At 53.4% G+C, this 21,198-nt stretch overlaps 1 protein-coding gene across 2 annotated transcripts; it reads left to right on the forward strand.

Moving 5' to 3' along the window:
- Positions 1–456: 456 nt before the first annotated feature.
- DPP9 (dipeptidyl peptidase 9) lies at positions 457–20,780 on the forward strand. Of its 2 annotated transcripts, XM_079328161.1 has the most exons (22): positions 457–606; positions 2,314–2,401; positions 5,820–5,922; positions 6,019–6,073; positions 8,597–8,709; positions 9,412–9,585; positions 10,143–10,311; positions 10,466–10,579; positions 10,848–10,976; positions 11,469–11,530; positions 12,042–12,142; positions 13,414–13,591; positions 13,781–13,946; positions 14,038–14,117; positions 15,883–16,035; positions 16,170–16,305; positions 17,060–17,205; positions 17,673–17,819; positions 17,956–18,108; positions 18,591–18,733; positions 19,008–19,119; positions 19,512–20,780. In XM_079328161.1, the coding sequence occupies exons 2-22, from the start codon at positions 2,346–2,348 to the stop codon at positions 19,602–19,604; spliced, it is 2,583 nt and encodes an 860-aa protein (XP_079184287.1). In that variant the 5' UTR covers positions 457–606; positions 2,314–2,345; the 3' UTR covers positions 19,605–20,780. The 2 variants fall into 2 exon arrangements, with proteins under 2 accessions (XP_079184287.1, XP_079184286.1); XM_079328160.1 differs by having other exon boundaries at positions 5,820–6,073.
- Positions 20,781–21,198: the final 418 nt, after the last annotated feature.

Genomic DNA, 21,198 nt, shown 5'->3' on the forward strand with positions numbered 1-21,198 from the left:
AACCATTCCCTCACACCACACGGTAAAGTACAACGAGATGAGAATGGCTCCACAGCCGCCCCACGACGGCAAGAAACGCTGCATTAGGAGCCCATCTCTGAGGGCGAGCAAGAATCTTCGCTCCCTGGCTTTTTTTACCCTGTATCACCCTCAATTTTCTCTGCGCACCCCCCTCTCCATGAAGACATTGCACCGGACTGCCCAGGGAGGCGGCAGACTCACCCTCCCTGGAGGTGTTTAAGGACAAACTTAGCTCCGTGGTCTGGATGACAAGGTGACTGTAGGACTCGATGACCCCAGAGGTCTTTTCCAACACCTTATCTACTCTGTGTGCAATAACTCCGTACTCCGGCAGGCACACCAACCCCCCGCCACAGGCAGTGGTTCCTCCCGCGCCGCCCGGGCGCGCTCCCGCCACTTCCGCCGCCGGGTGAGAGGTCGCGCCGTGGCCGCCGCCGCCCCCGCGCCCCCGTTTCCGGGGCTGCCCCGCGCCCGGGACATGGAGCGGCACTGACGGAGCCGCCGCCGCCGCCCCCTCCCTCCCCCGCCCTCCCTCCCGCGCACGAGCCGCCCCCGCCCGGCACGGGGAGGTCGCCGCGCCCCGCGGTGAGTGAGCGAGGAGGGGAGGGGGGATGGCGGGCGCGGGGGTCCCGCCCCGGTACGGGCAGGGCGGGGTGCGGCCCTGGCGTGTGAGGGGAGCGCCCCGCGGGCCGCATCCCGCCGTGCTGGGCTGGGGGTGCCCGAGGGGCCGCGCTGCGGGCTTTGCCCCTCCCGTGCCGTGATTCCCCCGAGGGGTGGGGGCGGCCTCTCCTTGCCCCGGGGGGCGATGGCTCGCCCGGGCTCGCCCCCAGGCCCGGCCCCCGGCGGGTCGTTCGCCGTTCGCTCCCCCGCGTGCTGGGGGTGATGGGGCCCCCTGCCCTTGCAGGGGTCCCGTGTGAGGGCTGCTCGCTGCTCCTCGGGGCAGAGCCGCCCGCAGCAGCGCGGGCTGGGGGCGCAGGATGCTCCGTCCCGGGGTTCCCCCTCTCCTGCCATCCCAAATCCCGGCCCTTGCTCCGCGCCAAGGGCAGGCTCCCGGCGGGAGCTGCAGGGGGAACCGGGCAGCCTTTGCCAGAGCTCGTCCCTCTCCGGACAAATCCCCACCGGTTTATCCACCCTCAGTTGCTTTAATTTTTGGAGATCTTAAAGCTCCCGGCCACAGGGACATGTTGTAAGGGCTCCTGTAGGTGACTCTGTTCCTGTGTTCCACTGGCTCTTCCCGAATGATTCACGCTGGTTCCTGATCTCTTTTATCCATTTTGCTCAGTTGCATTTTTTTTTTTCCTGGTTCAAGATTTTACTGTTCCTTCCTCGTGTGAAATGCGCGGTCTGGGCTGGGTGCAGTGAGGGTTATGATGTTCCTGAGGATCATTAAAATCCCGGAACAGCCGAGCCTGGCCGTTCCTCGGCCGTGTCTGTCCAAGCCCGTGCTCAAGGCAGGCTCAGCTGGGAGATCAGCCCAGGTTACTCAGCATTCCTGAGCATCGTTCCTGCTGCCCTCCATCCCAAACTGCCCTGAAACTGCTGAATGCAGCTGCTGCCTCCCTCTGCTCTCCTCTGCAGCCCAGGAGTTTCTTTGTGATGCTTTGTCTCTCCTGGTCCCCTGTGAGTGCGTTTCTGGCTGTTGGGGGAGAGCAGGAGCCTCGACCGAAGGCAGTGGCGGGTCTTGAGTGTGTCTGTGATTCAGAGCTGAGGACCTTTGTACTTGGGCAAGGAGGACCTTGGGCAGAGAAGCACCTTCCTGTGCTGCTGGGGAGCAGATTGGTGTGGGGAGCCAGAGTTCCTTGTGGCTGCAGACTGAGGCACAGGGAAGCAGTATTCAGGCTGGGAAAATAAATGTGCTTTTTGTGTCCCAGGTGGGACTGTGGCCCTCTGGCTGGCTCCTTATGCCATGTCCTTTGTTTGACTCTTCCTTCTAAGTGTATGGACCAGACCTCTGGTTTATCAGTTTTTAGTTCCTGATACTTGTAAGAATTCCAGGATTTTGGGAAGGGGCTGGCAGAAAGGTTCAGTACTCATGATTCTCGGATTTTAAGAAGAATTTTCTGGGAAAGAACGAGGCACACCACAGGGTTCACTGAGCCTCGTTGCTCAGATGAAGTCTCACATTTATCAGGGCTGTTCAAATCCAGGCTGTGCTGACAGAACAGATTTGGACCAAGGAATGAAACCCAAGGATTTATTTGTGCCTCCCCACTCAGCTGGAAATGTGACCTATGGAAGATGCCTTTACCCAGCAGCTGTATGAAATCTCCTTTCTCCCCTCTTCCTCCCCAGTTTCCTGTCCTGCCCAGCTCTCTGAGTAGTTAATGCAGAAGATAAAGAGGGTTCGTCTGGAAAACGAGACTGCAGGAAGTTGGAGAAGGTACGTGCAGGTCCCTGTGTGGCCTCTGGGTGCTGTGGGACAGAGCAGCAGCCACCTCTGGAGCTGGGACAGGGCAGCAGTCAGGCACCTCTGGAGCTGGGACAGGGCAGCAGTCAGTCACCTCTGGAGCTGGGACAGGGCAGCAGTCAGGCACCTCTGGAGCTGGGACAGAGCAGCAGCCACCTCTGGAGCTGGGACAGGGCAGCAGCCACCTCTGGAGCTGGGACAGGGCAGTCAGTCACCTCTGGAGCTGGGACAGGGCAGCAGTCAGTCACCTTACTGGAGCTGGGCTATTCGGGCAGCCAGTCCACCCTCTGGAGCTGGGGACAGGGCAGCAGTCACCTCTGGAGCTTGGGACAGGGCAGTCCAGTCCCCTCTGGATGCTGGGACAGGGCAGCAGGCCACCTCTGGAGCTGTGGGATCAGGGCAGCAGCCACCTCTGGAGCTGTGGTACAGGGCAGTCAGTCACCTCTGGCGCTGGGAACAGATCAGCCGGTCAGTCACCTCTGGGATGCTGGGACAGGGGCAGTCAGTCCCACCTTCTGGAGCTTGGGACACGAGGCAAGCCCAGTCAGGTACCTGCTGGAAGCTGGGCCAGGGCAGCAGTCAGTCACCCTCTGGGAGCTGGTGGGACAGGTGCCGCAGTTCAGGCACCTCTGGAAGCTGGGACAGAGTTTCAGTCTATTTTTGCTACCCTTGGAGCTGGGACAGGAGCAGCAAGGCAACCTCTGGAGCTGGACAGGGCAAGACAGTCACCTCTGTGAGCTGGGACAGAGCCGTCCAGTCCACCTTCTGGAGCTTGGGACAGAGCAGTCAGTCACCTCTGGAGCTGGGACAGGGCAGCAGTCAGGCACCTCTGGAGCTGGGACAGGGCAGCAGCCACCTCTGGAGCTGGGACAGGGCAGCAGTCAGTCACCTCTGGAGCTGGGACAGGGCAGCAGTCAGGCACCTCTGGAGCTGGGACAGGGCAGCAGCCACCTCTGGAGCTGGGACAGGGCAGCAGCCACCTCTGGAGCTGGGACAGGGCAGCAGTCATCTCTGCACTGGGAGGCTTCTGAGAAATCCCCTCTGTACCGTCCTGCCCAGGGAGCTCTGTGTCAGGATCTCTGAGTCAGGAAGTGACTCAGGACAATAACTTGTTTCACTCACTTCCATTATTGAGCTTTACAGTTTTTTCTGGGCTCTGATTTCCCACCTGTGCTCGTGGTCCCCTCCAGACTAACACCTACCCCAGAGCAGGGCTTGGTGGCTCAGTCTCACCTGACAGGGCACACATGGCATTAAAAGGCTGCCAAGGGGCAGCTCCATGTTTTTGGGAGTGGAGAGAGCAGTGTTCCTGCTCCAGCTCTGAGTCATCTCAGTCCTGCCTCAGCGTGGGGCAGAAGGGACAGGGCTCCAGCAAGGTGGAGATCTTCAGTGTGCCACTGCTGCCTTTCTTAGCATGGTTAATAACTGGTGTCTTGATCCAGCTCACCTTTGAGTAATATAATCCCCAAATCTACTCTGAGATAAGTTACTCCTTGTTCTTGTTTACTTATGTACACACTGTTGCCAAATACTGACAGAGTCTTTTTCCAGAGGTGGCTGTAGCGACAGAGGCAGAAATCTGAGTTTCCTTTTCCTCTGTATCATGGCTGGGCCTAAGTTTCAGAGGTTTTTTTCTTCCCTTCTAGTGGGAGGAATCCCTGCCTGTGTCAGGGGTTTGGAATTAGATGAACTTTAAGGTCACTTCCAGTTCAAACCATTGTGTGATTTTGTGAGGGTCCACCAGGCTCCAGCAGTACCAGTGGTAATTCCCAGCACTGTCCCCTCAGTTTGTGTGCTGGCTGCTTTGCTAATCCCACTCCCCCACTCCATTCTAGTGCCCAAATCACCAGATTGAGAGCAGTGCCAAGCTTGGAGCTGTGCTGTAAACATGGTAAAATCAAGGCAGTCTAGTTTGGAAGGGGCTCCAGGCTCCAGTTCAGCTGGGGACAGGTACCAGTGTCACATCTGTGGACTGGTTTTAAAGGTTAAACTTTGGCTTTGTGAGGAGCCAGTCTGGCTGAGAGAGATGGATTCATCAGCTGGATGAGAGTAACCCAAGGGCCAGGTTTTGTCAGCTGAAACCAGAGTATTTAAGTGGCTGAGCTGACATGCAGTGTGATGGGGCTGGAGAACTGCACTCAGTTTGTGGATTTTCATGGTCTTCCTGTCATGTGTCTCTGACAGGCAGCACTTCTGCCTTCAGCTGGGGCTTTTGCTGCTGCACTGGAGAGCCTGGGCACAGGCAGAGCCACAGACACACAGGATGTCCCATCATGTTCTCTTTTGTGGTTTCAGTTTGGCTTCCTGCCTGCCTTTGATTGGAAAATACTCTTCTTTATCCATTTTCAAGCTGTGGATTTACTGCTGGGCAGTAGGTAGTACCAGGAGTACCTACAGAATTCTTTTGGGAGCTTGTGCTTGCATTACTTTTGGCACAATTTTGTACAATTTTGGGACTTAGGGGTCTGAGGGGATGTTACATTTTCAACCCTTGCACAAGGCTGATTCTGTCTCCTTGGGGAAAAATTCTCCAGGCTAATTTTGTCCAGTAAACTGAAGTTCTTCTGAAATTCTCTGTAACATTCTTTCAGGTACCTCCAAAACCCCTTAAATGTCTTCTTGGAGGGACACCCTACTTCTCAAATGGGGTGTCAGAAACAGGTTTCCCTAGTCCTCAGCTCATTCCTGCTTTGCAGTGGATGACATCACTGACCTTGGGCAAGTCTGTGGGTCCACCTCACCTCAAATTAACATTTGTGTTAATGTGGAGGTGGTTCTTGTCCTCTTCTTCCACACCTGCTCACTGGGAAGTCTGAGGAATGTGAGCCACCTTTCTCAGGATACAGCCAGGGTCTGCTCCTGCTGCCTTCTCTCTCTTAGCAAAGCAGTTGCACTTTTTCTTCCTGTTTCCCCACCTCTCTTAGTTCATTCCTGGCCTCAGGATCTCCCCAGGTAAGTGAATTGCTGTGCTTGGGTTTGAACCTCTCTCCCCAAGCAATGGGCAGGTTTTCCTTGGGGATAGGAAGGGAATTCCACTTCTGTGGTCTCACAGGGTAGGAGTTTATGTGCCTTTATGATAGGTCATAGCTTTGATGACATATCTGTCCAAATTCCTGGAGTGGTTTTCCTTTGAGTCAAGCTGCTCCTTGTCTGCACCAGAATCTGCTGCTTGTGCTTCTTTAACAGCTGATTCCTAGAGCCAGCCCTGGGAGAGGGGGTTTGCTGAGGTCAGTATTCTCATTTGCAGGATTCCGTATGGGATGGGAGATGCACTTTTCCTTTCAGTATGTTTAAAATGCAATCCTTGAGTGCAGAGAATCCCAGGATCTGTAGTTTAAGGAAGCGCTGATAGATTTTTGGGCTTAATTCTGTCCCTCTACTCCTCCCTCAGTTTTTTGCCCAGCTCTGAAGGGGAAGCCAGGATGACTGCAGTGGACACGCTCTCAGACAGCTCTGAAGTGGTGGAGATGGAGGATGTGCCTTCCCAATTCCAGGTGCAGAAGCATTCTTGGGATGGGCTGCGTGACATTATTCACAGCAGCAGGAAGTACTCGGGCATGATAGTGAACAAAGCTCCCCATGATTTCCAGTTTGTGCGGAAAACGGAGGAGTCCAGCCCGCACTCCCACCGCCTCTATTACCTGGGTAAGTGCTGCCAGCCCTGGGCTGGGGCTGCCAGGCCAGCAGGGGGGCAGGGGGGCACTGAGACTGGCTAACAGGGCTCAGGCCTTGCAGGATCCCCTGCAGAGCCTGGGCTGAGCAGGCACTCCCAGTCCCAGACAAGCACAGGGATCAGCTGGGACAGGGGAGTGGTGGCCAGCAGCACTTCTGTGTCCTTTGTCACACAGGCCATGGCCAGGGGCAGGGACTATCTCGTGCCTCTGGAGCTTGGGAGAAATGGGATTTACTTTCTTCACTAAACAGACCGACTTTCCAAGAAATTTGCTGTCAGTAATGACTAATTATATGTTGCAACATATTAATGGCAGGGTGGTGGTGTCTCCTGCTTTATTAAGTGTCATGAAAGTAGGATGCTTTCAAGAGCAGAGAAGAAAATTGAGCTGTTCCTGGCATTTACAGGGAAATATCCCTTTCCTGCAGTGGGACTGAAAGCAGAATTCCATGTTGTACAGGTCCCTTGTTCCAGATGGAGCCACAATGTAATTAGTGACAGAGCTGTTGGATTTTAGTGACTGGATAATTTTGTGGCTGGTAACATGGGAAGCTTTATAAAGGGTTTGTTGTGCTTTGGGGCATGAGCTGATCATTCCTGGGCCAGTACAAAAATTGCTGGATGTGCAGCTCTGTGCAGTGGCTGCTGCCCTGAAGTGACCCTGCTGCTCTTCCTCCTTTTGCCAGGTTTGGAGTGTAGGTCACTGGAGGATGCTGGATTTGAGGGACTGATTTGTTTTGTCACCAAGCAGCTCCTGTGTGCCAGTGACTTGATTTGTGTAGTTCTCATAAATTCTTGGGACACAAGTGCTGCTCTGAAGGGCAGGATCCAGAGCTGGCATATTTTTCTTGTCAAGTCTGAGCAGTGAGGCTTGATTTAAAGCTGAATATATTTCCAGTTCACTTTGATACTGGTTTTGATCTAGATGATTAAAGAACTAAGTGGCTAATTTTAAATTTTTTTAATGTTCTGTTGTATGAAATGGCAAGCAAAGCAGCTGCTGGGTGGTTGGTGTTCTGCCAGGGTGTGACTGCTGCAGGAGCCAGAAGCAGGAATGAGGATACATGAGTGCCTTTTCAATGTTTCCTTCCTTAAGGAATTGCACAGGGCTTAGAGCAGATTAATCCCTCAGTTAAGATCAACCAGGTTAGCATCAACCAGGTAATCCCAGGTACCTCTTCTCAGATGTCCCTAATAAAAGGTAAATGCTGATTTAAATGCTGATTCTTTTGCCATGATAATGGACACTCCCAGGGATGGGGCAGCCACAGCTTCTCTGGGCAGCCTGCAGGCTCACAAGTGTTTAACTCAGTGTGCTGCTACTGCCCCAGCATTAAATAACATTTTAAAGTGTTTAAATGAAACTGAGGAGTGGATGGAGACTCCTGATGAACTTTGCTGTAGGCTTGAGTATTTCACTTGGAAGCAAAGTAAACTGTCTTTTGGGGAGGAAGGCAAGGTTTTGCTTGTAAATGCCAATTGGTTGTAGTCAGCCTGAGGTCACTGGGGAAAGTTCTACCAGGAGGGGAAGGGAAGTGCAGGTCACAGTGCCTGGCTGTCAGATATGTGTGTCCAGTCATCTGTTCCTCTCTGCAGATTTTCCTGCCTGGCCACCTTCAGTCATTCCTGGGCCATCCCCACAGAGTTGCTGTTGTATGGTGGCAGATGCTGCTTATGTTAAACACCACATGCTCAGCACTTTGGTGTTCCTGCATCTCTGAGGATTAGATCCTCACATATTGCTCTGCTTCCCGAGCACTTATTAATATTTCAGTTTTAATTTGAAGTAACTGCTGGGTCAGCCAGCTCAGAAATCTCTCTGTTCTGCCCAGAATGTGTGCAGAGTAGGCAGTATCAGGGCACATATCCCTGTGTGAATTTCTGATCCAGGGAGTCTCTACAGCAGAAGTAGAGGGCAAGTTCATGGTCTTTGTTTTTGTGGAAACTGTCAAAATCAGCGTCAGGATATTTGATGGTTGTTTTGGAAGTTGGATGAAGGCCAGGAGCTCGTTTGATAACCACAGTCAAGGGCTTATGTAAAATGACAAGGTCTTTTGACTCTGTAGGATACTGTTTCATATTTGAATGGTTTCTCTGGAGCTTCTAAGGTTTCCTTCCCCCCTTGCAAGCTGCTGCTTGGCCTGGAGGAGGTCCCCGTAGCAAATTTCTGTGTGAGAAAGGTGGAGAGTAGTGTTCATCCAGGGAGTGGTGCTCCTGGAGAGGATCTGGGGCACGGAGGACAGGCTCAGAGGGGAAAATTGGACCTTATACATTCTGGAGAGGTGGGCCAGTGTTAAACCCTGCTTAGGAAAATTCCAAACAAATCAAGATCTAAGTGGTTTGGATGTTATTCTGGGGTTGATCTGGGAGCTGCTTGGGAAGGAATGTGGGTAAAGGTCTCTGGGCAGCCCCAGCCCCTCTGTTCCCAGACTTCTGTTTGAATTTGTCCTGGCTAACTCATCTTAAGTGGGATGATGCTTTTGTCCTCCCCATAGGAATGCCATATGGCAGCAGAGAGAATTCTCTTCTTTACTCAGAGATTCCCAAAAAGGTACGGAAGGAGGCCTTGCTGCTCTTGTCCTGGAAGCAGATGCTGGATCACTTTCAGGTGAGCCAGAGTGGGAGAGCCTGGGCTGCCAGTGCCTGGGGAAACTGGGGGATGCTGTGGTGGGGACATCTGTGTGGTGCCTGTCATCCTTCCTGCTTTTAACAAGTTGGGAAAGCTGAGTTTAAACTGCTGCTTCTGCCTTACACTGTTGTGAGTGCACCAGAAAGGGAGGGAATTTTCCCCTCTCTGGTTTCAGTCTCTTCATGTCCTTTGTCACTGGCAGCATTGGAGGGTGTTGGTCTTTCTCCCCTCCTTCAGAAGTTCCTGGTGGAACAGAATTTATCTGTCTTGACCCCATTTGTGCTGCCAGTTCTCTCCAGGGTAATTCAAGATCCCGGAAGAACTTTTGTTTGCAGTGTCTGACATGGAAACTGTTTGTGAAGGCTGCAGATAACGTCATTAAGTTAATTGCTTACATCTGATTTGCATAAGCAGAGCAAGTGCAGCTGTTCTCAGTTCATGCTGAAGTGCCAAGTGCAGAACTGAGAGATTCACAGCTCAGCCCTCCTGTGCAGGGGAATTTGGGGGCTGTGCTGGGTTGAGGCCTCCTGGACCCCACAGCTGTAGCTGCAGTGCAGGAGCTGGGAGCTGTACCCTGACTCTGCTGCCTGTTTGAGCTGGGCTGCTGTGACAGGCTCAGAGCACTCCTGTGAACATTCCTCTCCTTGCAAACCTCTCAGATATTCCTCCCTTCAATTCCAGGCAACCCCTCACCACGGGATGTATTCCAGAGAGGAGGAGCTCCTGAGGGAAAGGAAGAGGCTGGGTGTTTTTGGGATAACATCTTATGATTTCCACAGTGAGAGTGGCCTGTTCCTGTTCCAGGCCAGCAACAGCCTCTTCCATTGCAGAGATGGGGGCAAGAATGGGTTCATGGTGAGTCTGCCAGGGGTTTCATGGACACCACCTCAGAGGGATGGCTGGTTTGGATTGGATGGCTGCATGTGCAATCCCAGGCTGGATTGGGGTGCAAGGGACCTTAAAGCCCATCCCAGTGTCACCCCCTGCCATGGCAGGGGCACCTTCCACTGTGCCAGGCTGCTCCAAGCCCTGTCCAGCCTGGCCTTGGGCACTGCCAGGGATCCAGGGGCAGCCAGAGCTGCTCTGGGCACCCTGTGCCAGCCCTGCCCACCCTCCTGGAGCCCCTTCATGCACTGCAAGGGGCTCTGAGGTCTCCACAGATCCTTCTCTTCTCCAGTGAACACTCCCAGCCTGGCTCCAGAGGGGCTCCAGCCTTGGAGCATCTCTGTGCCTCCTCTGGACCTTCTCCACATCTTGCACATCTTCATCCATTTGGTTGTGTGGTTGCTCTTGTGTCCTGTCAGGGCCCCTTTGCCATCATCCCCTGGGCTGTGCAGTGTCTCTGGTTCAGGTTTTTCTCTGCAGAGCTGGGAGCTGCTCTGGCACCCAGCCCTGTGTGTCTCTTGCTGCAGGTGTCTCCCATGAAGCCTCTGGAGATCAAGACTCAGTGCACAGGGCCACGGATGGATCCCAAAATCTGCCCTGCTGACCCAGCCTTCTTCTCCTTCATTAACAACAACGACCTGTGGGTGGCAAACATCGAGACGGGCGAGGAGAGGCGCCTGACCTTCTGCCACAAAGGTAGCAGGGCTCCTGCAGCAGGGGGGTTCCTGCTCAGCACCATCCCCACAGTCCTGCCTCACTCCTAACTGGTGCATGTGACTTTTGGCTCAGCATTTTCCAAGGAGATGTAAATGCAAAATGCAAATGCTGCCTGGTCTCTGTTCCTCTGCAGGCTTATCCAATGTTCTGGATGACCCCAAGTCTGCTGGTGTAGCCACTTTTGTCATTCAGGAGGAGTTTGATCGGTTCACGGGCTATTGGTGGTGTCCCACAGCTTCCACAGAAGGTCAGTCCCTGCTCTGCTCATCAAAGCTGGCCTGTGACTGCTGCCTCCTGCTAGGAATGAGCTTCTGAGCAGGATTTGCCTTTGGTCTGGGTTTGGGCTGTTCTGGGGAGATCACCTGAAAGAACAAAGCACTGGAGGGATTCTATTGTGGAGTGTTTGCAGGTGCTCACTGAGAGCTGGGGCTGTACAGGTGTTCCCTCTGCACCAGTGCTCCAGGCAAGCCAGAAGCAGCAGGAAATGCTGCAAACAGTGCTGCTCTCTGTCCCAGGGTCAGAGGATGTAAAAACTCTGCGGATCTTGTATGAGGAAGTGGATGAGTCAGAGGTGGAGATCATTCACGTTCCTTCACCTGCCTTGGAGGAGAGAAAAACAGATTCCTATCGGTACCCCAGGACAGGTGAGTGAACACCTGGGGCTGCTGAGGCAGCTCTGGCCTCCTGCTGCAGTCAGCAGTGGAACTGGGGCTGTAAACTGCATCATTCATCTGGGCACTTGCTGGGATGTAGGAACTGCCTGTAAATGCTGAGGCCTGATTGACTCTCCAGTCCCAAAATCTGCTGCAAGAAAGGCTGAACTTTAAATCCCAGCCCTAAATGAAAGGGTTGCTGAGGAAGTGGAATATGTCTGGTGGTGTATTGTGGAATACATTCTGAATCCCATCTTTCCTCTCCTCCTGGGAGCATGCACAGCCAGCTAGGGAAGGCAAAGCAAACTGTTCCCATTCCCAGAATGGCTCTGTTGTTTGCTCACATGCATATTTGATATTTGTAAATTCACACAGAGCCATTTCAGCAGGACCAGGGGCTGTTCTCCTTTAGAAGCTGTGTTTTGTGTAACCACAGAATGTTCAACTTGATCATCTTGGTGTTTTTTCACTTCTTCTCTGCAGGCAGCAAAAACCCCAAGATTACATTGAAACTAGCAGAATTTAAAACAGACAGCAAGGGTAAGGTAAGTGATAACTCACAAGGGGACATTGCACAGGAGGGCTTTTGAAGCTCCCTAGAATTAAAACAAGGTCACAAAGAAATCCTACATAGTATTAGTCTGGGTTTTTTATTCTCTTGTAATACCTGCTTTTCTCATGTGTTTATCCAAGAGTTAGAAAGACTTGAAAATGCTGAGAAGACTCATTCTGGGGGTGGTTGAGCTGGGAATGTGGAGGGAAGGGGAAAGTGGGGCTTGCCTGGTACACCATGGCAGAGTCAGGAGGGCTGGAGCCAGGTCCAGTCCAGGGCTTCAGTCCCTGCCTGTGTCCTTTCCTGTGGCTGAATGCCAAAATCATTTTGCTTTGAAGCCTGTTTTTCCCTTCTCTTCCTGATCTTTGTAGCAAGGCTTGCTTCTCCTGGCCTGACCCTTGCTGATGGCAGTAGCTAAACTTCCTTGTTCTGCCATCTCCCTGAGCTTCCCTGGGAGGAGGTGACAAGCTCTGATTTGATGTTGGGCCTTGGTTTTGCTGCAGATTGTGTGTGCTCAGGACAAAGAGCTGGTGCAACCCTTTGCTGCCTTGTTTCCCACTGTGGAGTACATTGCCCGTGCAGGATGGACCCGGGATGGCAAATAGTGAGTCCATTTTCCTCCCAAAATAACTCTCCCAGGGGCTCCTCTGGTTGCAGACCCTTGATATGCTTCTGCTGTGTTCATGACCTGGTTTTAAAGCCCTGAGTGCCAGAAATGGCACAAGAATGTTTGGCTTCTTCAGTGCTGTAATATCCTAAAAGTAGGAATGAAGCAGAGCAGAGTGACAGGATGTGGGGTTTGTCACAGCCAGAGTTAAATGACATTGATGCATTAAGTGGGCAGTCCTGGGGAATTCTTTGGAGCTGTTTTTAACACAGGTACAATGTGTTTCCTGCTGAAAATGAGGGTGTTCTGTGGGCAGTTTTATCTTTGTTCCTTGGCACAGTTTGCCATCAAAGCCTGAATCCCAGGGCAGGGGCAGGGTCTGTGGTGCCACATTCTTTGTGCAGCGTGTCCAGAGGGAAGGGCTGCTCTGGGACTGGCTATTGCTCCAAGTGGAGTGCACAGTCTTGCCTGAAGAGTTACAGAGTTCACCTCAATCTGATTGAAATTTTAAAGTTCTTAATTTTCCCCCTCCCAAGCTTGCTTGGCTGTTAACTGGTGTGTGTGCAGATTAAGAAGGTGACTTGGCTGCCTTTGAAGGTGGCATTCTGTAACTTGTCATTAATTTTCTGCTCTGGAAAGGAAATTTAGAGAGCTTTCCAGCAGGTAATCCCAGAGGTGGTTGTGATGTTCTGCACCAGAGCTTATCTAAATGTGCTGAATATCTCAGTTCCTGAAATCCTGCAGCACTGAGGGAGAGCTGGCTCTTTGCAAATCTCTTTGGGGTGCACTCACAGGCCTTGGGGTGGCTGTGCTTTGCCATCTGTCCTGCTGAGAGCCTGCAGGGGAGCAGGGCAGGGGCTGCAGCAGCCCCTTCCCCTGGCACTGTGTTGGGTCTGTGCCTGTCCCTGCCAGAGCATGAGGAGGAGGAGGCTGCAGACAGAGCTCCTGGAGGGTGATCACATGAAGTGGAGCAGAGCTGGGGCACAGCCAGGGCTCCCTGAGGGAGGGAGGGGTGTCCAAGCAGGAGCTGCATTCTGCAGCAGGGCTCCCTTGGAACAGGCAGCTCTGGCAGTGCTCGTGGCACTGATGCCCCTGTGTGTTGGCACAGCTTCCAGGGGATTAGAAACAGCAGTGATGAGAAAAGCTTTGCATTCAGATGCCCAAATCCTTTCTGGCAGCAGGAGGGAAGAAAGGGGTGCATGTTCTGAGTGTTGGAAAGGCACCTTTGTCCTGTGGTACTGACATTGACATCTGACTTCTTTCCCCAGTGCCTGGGCTATGTTCCTAGACAGACCTCAGCAGAGGCTCCAGCTAGTCCTCCTGCCTCCAGCACTCTTTATTCCAGTCCCAGAAAATGAGGAGCAGCGTGCTGAATTTGCCAAAACTGTGCCAGAAAACGTCCAGCCATTTGTGATCTATGAAGAAACCACTGATGTGTGGATAAATGTAAGAGGCTTGGGGCTGGGAGGAGAACACAGGCTGCTCCTTCCTCCCCTCGCTTAACCATTCTCAGGTTGATTGGGTGTCCAGTCAAGTCCTTGCTCCAGCAGCTTTGCTACTCAGTACTCCCAAGTTTGGTGTTGGATCAGGGGTTTGATGAAGCAAATCACTCACAGGTTTTTTCTTGTGTGGCAGGTCCATGACATCTTCTATCCTTTCATCCAGCCAGAGGGGGAGGAGGAAGAGCTCTGCTTTATCCGAGCCAACGAGTGCAAGACAGGCTTCTGTCACCTGTACAGGGTGACAGCACTCCTGAAGCCAGGCAGCCACGACTGGCTGCAGCCCTGTGGCCACACTGAGGGTAAGGGCTGCAGCCCTGGCACTGCCCCTGCTCCTGCCCTGGGCTGAGCTTTGGGGAGGGCAGTGGCTGATGCTCCTGCTCTCTCTTGCAGATGATTTCAAGTGTCCCATCAAGGAGGAGATTGCCCTGACTGCTGGGGAGTGGGAGGTGCTGGCAAGGCACGGCTCCAAGGTAGGGGTTATTTTTATTCTCCTGTAGTGTCTCAGCTCTGCATTGTCTGCCCCCACTCCTGGCCTGAGTCCTCTCTCACACCTGGGACCTGCTAGAACTGCTTAAGCTTCATTTTGTTGCTGTTTTTATTGCTGCCTCTGCTTTCCCCAGAAGTGCTGTAGGCCAGTGCACATGGATCTGATTGCCTTCTTAATCAGACTTCAGATTGCTCCTTAGGCAAATCCCAGGAGTGGGTCAGGCCATAAAAAAGGACACAAGTCTGAGGTTTAAGAGCAACAAAGAACCATTTTGTGGAGAAGCTGGGGATTGCTGCCTTTGCTGAGGCATTTTAACTCCAATGAGTTCTTGCAGTGTGGAAATGTGTCCTGGCACTCAGAGTGAACTCTTGGTCTCCAGCTGATCCCTCAGCAGAGACTTTAGGAAGAAGGCAGCTGGGGAATATAAAGCAATTTAGAATATGGAGGAGCTGTATCTGTTGTCGCTTGCAGAACAGTCAGAAATGAATTTTTATTAATCTTATAGAGGCCTAGTTTCATTTTTGCTTCAGGAATTAACTCCGAGTCTGATCTTTAACACTCCCAGGTGATTTCTGCCAAAATAAAGACCTTGTCTGTTCATTTCCAATTAATCTGGATTTTCACTTCTCGCTTTTTAAAAGACCAACAGCTCCAAGCTTTTGGTTTCTGCTGCTTTTCCTCAATCTGCAATTAACCTGCTGTCCCTCCCCATGTGGATTCTCACTGTACATGCTGTTGATTTTGGCCACAGCTCTTCCCTGCATGTGTTATGGCTAAAATTGTGTTAGCAGCAATTATTTTGATGCATTTGTTGCTCCACAGGGCTCTGCCTGGTTTTCCTGGCCAATTGAGTTGGATGTGTTTTTCCCTTTGCTGTTCACAGGGGTCTTCAAAGTGTGGGTTAGCCAGAAATAGCATTTGGAAACTGTAAGGTGGAAAAACAGTTCAGTTACTGTTGCTGGATCAATGCAGGATTTAAAAGCTGTCGCCTCTGTTCCTGCCTGACTGGGTGGTTTTTAGAAACAGCTTTATCTGAACAGTAAAAAACCTATTTTAATATCCCAAAGTTTGGTGCTGAGAGCTGTTAGACTGGTCCTCCCACAACTGGGAATTCATTACCACGATGGCTGGAAAAAAGGTACCTGTACCTCCATAGTCCTGCCATGTGGCTGTGGCCAGGTGAGGGTTGGGCTCTTCTCCCAGGTAACAAGGGACAGGAGCAGAGGAAACAGCTCAGGGGGCACTGGGGGGATTTGGGTTGGAGATGGGGAAATGGCTTCACTGGAGAGGTGGTCAGGCTGTCCTGGGCACTGGGGAGTCAGCAGCCCTGCAGGTGTCCAGAAGGGTGTGGATGTGGCACATGGGGACGTGGGGCAGTGGTGAGCTCAGTGCTGCTGGGTTAGGGGTTCCTCTTGGAGGGGTTTTCCCATTTTCTAAATGATTCTGTGGTTCTGTAAGATGCCATATGAGCACAGAATGTTCCTTGCTGAGATGATGGCTCCCTCTTAACCTGCAGGGAACAAAGCCCAGCTTTTTATGCCCTTTAATAAGCAAATGCTTTGATCTTTAGCAGAAAGGCAGAGGGGCTGCTCTCTGTCACTGCTCTGTGTTGTCTGCAGTTCCCCAGTGCTGTGTGTGTTCTCCTCACCCCCTGCCCTGAGCAGCCCTGCCATGGTCTGTGTGTGTTCTGGGCTGGCAGAGGAGCAGAGCTGGTCCCTGCCTGTGCTGAGCCCTCTCTCCTGGCACAGATCTGGGTCAATGAGGCCACCAAGCTGGTGTATTTCCAAGGCACCAAGGACACCCCGCTGGAGCACCACCTGTACGTGGTCAGCTATGAGTCTCCTGGCGAGATCTTGCGCCTCACCACTCCAGGCTTCTCCCACAGCTGCTCCATGAGCCAGGTCTGTTTGCTGCATTCCCATCTCCTGGCTGCCAGGGGTCCCAGCTGGGAATGGCAGTGACCAGTAACGAGTGCTGAGCACTGCTGGAGCCATGGCCAGGACCTCGTTCCCTGACTCTGCTGTTTCCCTGGCAGAACTTTGACATGTTCATCAGCCACTACAGCAGTGTGAGCACTCCTCCCTGTGTGCACATCTACAAGCTCAGTGGCTCTGACGAGGACCCGCTCCACAAGCAGCCCAAGTTCTGGGCCAGCATGATGGAGGCAGCCAGTAAGTTCTGGAGAACATCCCAGGGGGTCTTTGAGTGAGGGCTCTGCCAGCAGTGCCAGCAGTGATGGGGAGGGAAGTGACCTGAGTCCCTCACTCTGAGGGAACATGAGTCGTGTTTTCTTGTGGGGGAGATAATTCTCCTGGTCAGCTTGCCCAGGAAAAGCTCTGTGAGCTTTTGAGGTGTTTCACACATTGAGCAAAAGTCATGCTCAGGGTGTACAGAGTTGGCACACCCACAAGGATGTGGCTTTACTGTGGAATCACTGAAGGGTTTAGGTGAGAATGGACACTGAAGTTCATCCTGTTCTCATGCACTGCCATGGACAGGATGTCTTCCACACCCAAGCCCTGTCCAACCTGGCCTTGAGCACTTCAAGGTGTTTTTTTATTTGTGATTTCTCTGAAGAGGGAAGGGACAAGTACCTGGGATGCAGTGGATTCTCCATTCTGCACTGCAGGTTCTAAAGGTTTAGGTAGAGCTGACAGCAGCACCTGATCCCTACTGCAAACCCTTGCTCCCATCCCTGTTCTCTCCCTCTCCCACCCTGCTGTGGAGAGCTCCCAGCCAGTCAGGTTTTCCTGGGAATCCCCTGTGCAGGCAGCTGGGGGCTGTTTCCCAGGGAGAGGCTCTGCCTTGGTGTGGTTTGGTGTTGAAGGAGCCCTGCCCAGGGTGAGGCTGGCACAGAGCTGGTTCAGGGGGTGGGAGCAGGGCCTGCTCAGCCCCTCAGCCCTGTGTGTGCCCCTCCTGCTGCAGGCTGTCCCCCAGACTACGTCCCCCCGGAGATCTTCCACTTCCGCACGCAGTCGGACGTGGAGCTCTACGGAATGGTCTACAAGCCCCACGATGTGCAGCCTGGCAAGAAACATCCCACGGTGCTCTTTGTGTATGGAGGCCCTCAGGTAAAACCCAGGGAGCTGCTGGGGTCAGGGCTGGGGCTGCAGCCAGGGCAGGGCTCTGCCAGTCACACTGCAACACTTGCACTTTGGGTGGCAATGAACACTGCCGTGGAATCTTGGAATGGTTTGGGTTGGAGTGACCTTAAAGCCCATCCAGTCCCACCCCTTCCACTGTCTTAGGTTGTTAAAAAATCCAGCCTGGCCTTGAACACATCCAGGGATGGGGCAGCCAGAGTTTCTCTGGGCACCCTGTGCCAGGGCTTCACCACCATTACAGCAAAATCTTCCTCTGAATATCTAATCTAAACCTACTCTTTTTGTCATCTGCTTCAAACCTCAGATGACTTTTCCAGCCTGTGGTTTGGTATCCATGGCTCTGATAGCTCAGTGAGTGGCTGCTGCCCAGCTCAGGATCTTCCACTGACACAGGAAGGCAGCAGCTCTGAAACTCTTCCTCTCTCCTTGTGCAGGTGCAGCTGGTGAACAATTCCTTCAAAGGCATCAAGTACCTGAGGCTGAACACGCTGGCATCCCTGGGCTATGCTGTGGTGGTGATTGATGGAAGGGGATCGTGCCAGAGAGGCCTCAAATTTGAAGGGGCCCTGAAAAACCAAATGGTAACATCCTCTTTGTGCTGGGGAATCTCTGATGTTTGTCCTTGCTAAGGGTGGTGGCTGCTCATTTCCTGTGTGACTGTTCCTTTCTCAAGTTTCTGTATTTATCACCAACATGAGCCTCCTTGTTGCCTTTCAGGGTCAGGTGGAGATAGAGGACCAGGTGGAAGGTTTACATTATGTAGCAGAAAAATACGGGTTCATCGACTTGAGCCGGGTCGCCATCCACGGCTGGTCCTACGGGGGCTTCCTGTCCCTCATGGGGCTCATCTGTAAACCCAACGTCTTCAAGGTGAGCTGGCACCTTTGGGACACTTGGCTCTCTCAGTCTCTGTCCCTCTTGGCAGCTGGAATTGGCATTTTGGCTTGTTTGTGGTGGACAGGTGGAAATGTTCCCCTGTCCTGCCTGCCCGACTCCAGTCCTGTGTCCTGCAGCTCATCCCTGCCTGGGGCTGGAGGAGGATGGCTCTGGGATGGGCTTGCTCTGCCATACAGGCAGATCCTAATGTGCTATTCCCCATCCCAAGTCTCCAGCACAGTTTCTGGATCATTCACAAGTCCTCCTTGCAAAGGGGAGGCCTTTAGTGCTGATGTGCAGGAATTTTTTCCCGCTGTGACCACAAGAGGAGCAGCAGGAGGATGAATCTGGGTTGTGTGTGGGATTGCTGAAGGAGAATCCTGCTCTGAGTGACAGGACAGCCCAGAGGCTGCTTGCTGTGTTGCTGTGGGCAGGTGGTAATGCAGGCTGTGTGGGGGCACCTCTCTGTTTGACAGATTGCCATAGCAGGTGCCCCTGTCACCGTGTGGATGGCCTACGACACCGGCTACACCGAGCGCTACATGGACGTGCCCGAGAACAACCAGCAGGGCTACGAGGCTGGCTCGGTGGCACTGCACGTGGAAAAGCTCCCCAATGAGTGAGTACCTGCCCACAGCTGCTCCTGTGCCACCTCTGCCCAGTCCCAAGGGAATGGAGAGGTTCTGATCCGCTCTGGCTGAGCACAGCCGGGTCATGACACCCCCAGCCCCTCTGCTGTGGCCATGGCCTGCCACTGCCCCTGCCTGGGCTTGGCTTGTCCAGCTGCCAGCTCTTTGCTCAAACCCTCTGCAGAGCTTTTATCTGGTGCCTCATTGTGTTTTCCACCTGGTTTCTCATCCTGTTTCTCTCCTTATCTCTCACCCCATGTCCAGGCCAAATCGTTTGCTGATCCTCCATGGCTTTTTGGATGAAAATGTGCACTTTTTTCACACCAACTTCCTGGTATCGCAGCTAATCCGGGCTGGAAAACCTTACCAGCTGCAGGTAGGAGGGCCAGGAGTGGGGAGGGAAGGTCCCATAAATCTGGGGAAAGTCTCTGCTGTGTGTTCTGGGGATGGGAGGAGATGGAGGCAGATCCCCCACGTGGTGGTGTGACCTGGGGACAGTGAGCACCTCGCTGGACAGACGGGAGGCCGGGAGGTGGCACTGTGGCTGTTCCATGGCTGGCAGATGTGCCATGTGCAGGCAGGGCTGCTGCTCTGGGGCCTGGAACTTTCCTCCTCCCTGAGCTCAGGGGTGGCTGCAGTGAGGGAGGGGCTGCTCCAGACCTTCCCTGGCACTTCTTGGTCCCGATGGGGGCTGGATGTGGGGAGCAGGGCTGGGGGGGAGCTGTGTCCCTGCTGAGTGACCACTGGCCTGTGTCTGCCCTGGCACAGATCTACCCCAACGAGAGACACAGTATTCGGTGCCCTGAGTCAGGAGAGCACTACGAAATCACGCTGCTGCACTTTCTACAAGAATACCTCTGAGAGCACGAGCCTCTGCAAGCTGGACACTGACAGCTCACCTGCCCCGTGCCCTCCTGCTCCCCGGCAGCGTCCAACCCAGAGCACAAGGGGCTGAGTGCCCACGGCGGGCTGGGGGGACCCCCAGGCCAGGGGGACAAGCTGGAGGGCACCTTCCCTTTGGACAGTGCCACCTTCTCTCACTTCCCAAGCTGGAGGTCTGCCCCTGCTCGGCTGCTCGTCCTCCTCCTCTCCTCCAGCCTGGCTGTTCAATGCTTTTTTTGCTGCTACTCCCTCTCTCCTGGGAATCAATGGACAGTGGTCTGTGTCCCGAGGCTGAGGTCTGTGTCCATCTCTCTGTCCCCAATCCTTTTCCCCTTCCACTGCACCTGTGCAGTTCCCAAACTCTTACCTGCAAGAACTCAGTGCCTGTGTTGGAAACGGAAGAGCCGAATCAGAAGCTGCCTTAAGCCAGGAGTGCGAGGGAAGAGACAACTACCTACTGCTCACTGGGGATCTGCTCTGTGTCCTGGCCCTGCTGCCACCCTGGAGCCCTGGGAGCTGAAGAGAGGTCTACAGAAGCATGCAACACTAGTCATTTTTTTATATATATATATCTATTTTCCAGTTTAAATTTGCAGAGCAGATGGAGGAAGTGGCCTCTGATCCTTCCTCTCATGGCCGCTCTCACACGGAGTTGTGCCAACAGGTAGCACTGGCAGCTGGCTACAGCCAGAGCCTCTCTCCAGAGCTCACAGCAGCATTTGGGTTTTTGCAACACAAGGTGGATGGTATTTATGCAAATCCTCCCTCCCTGTTCTCTGTGCTGCCCGTCCCCCCCGAGCTTCCCCACTGCACTGGAATCGCTGTGCTTCAGTTCTCTGCGGGTCAGTGACTGCTCCCAGCCCGTCTGCTCAGCCACGCTCTCTCCTGGATTTCACTCACCTGGGCAACAGGAACTGCAGTTCTGGGGAGGGGGATTGAGCAATCACACCTCAGGGGAGCACATCCCCCCCTCAAGCCAAGGGTTCTGCCAGGGGCAAAACGAAAACACAAACAAAACCCACCCAAATGAACCACGTCGACTTGCCCCGGAGTATTTTAAGTGCGTATTATGAAAAGAAAATATTTTTATGGATTCTTATTCTTTTATAATTATGAGTGTAAGATGTAGCGACTCATTAAAATATTGGCAAGAGAGGTGGTGGCTGCTCTGGGGGGCGGGAGGAAGCAGCAGCTGCTGCCACAGGCAGAGCAGCTCTGCTGAAAGCCAAGTGCTCTGTTCTTTCTGTGCCGAGCAGTGCAGAGAATATTAAATCCCTGATGTTCCTCGGGGGAGGCATGAGCCCAGCAGCTGAGGGCTGGGAATCCTGGGCTGTGTTCTTGCTTGGAGTGACCTTGGGTGAGCCAGCAGCAGCCTGGGCTGGGCACCTCCCTGCCTGCCTGTCCTGGGCCTGCCCCAGCCCAGAGCTCCCCAAACGTGGCCTTGCTTTGCCTTCCAGGGGAGCTGCTGTTCATTAACCTGCTGTTAATGCCCTCAGGGTGCTGCTGCAGGAGTGTTCTAAATGCAGAGCTTCTTCCAGATGGAGCATTTGGGTTCCTGGGGGGATGGCTGGCA

Source organism: Erithacus rubecula (genome assembly GCF_903797595.1).
Source record: "Erithacus rubecula genome assembly, chromosome: 28".
Taxonomy (NCBI): Eukaryota; Metazoa; Chordata; class Aves; order Passeriformes; family Muscicapidae; genus Erithacus; species Erithacus rubecula.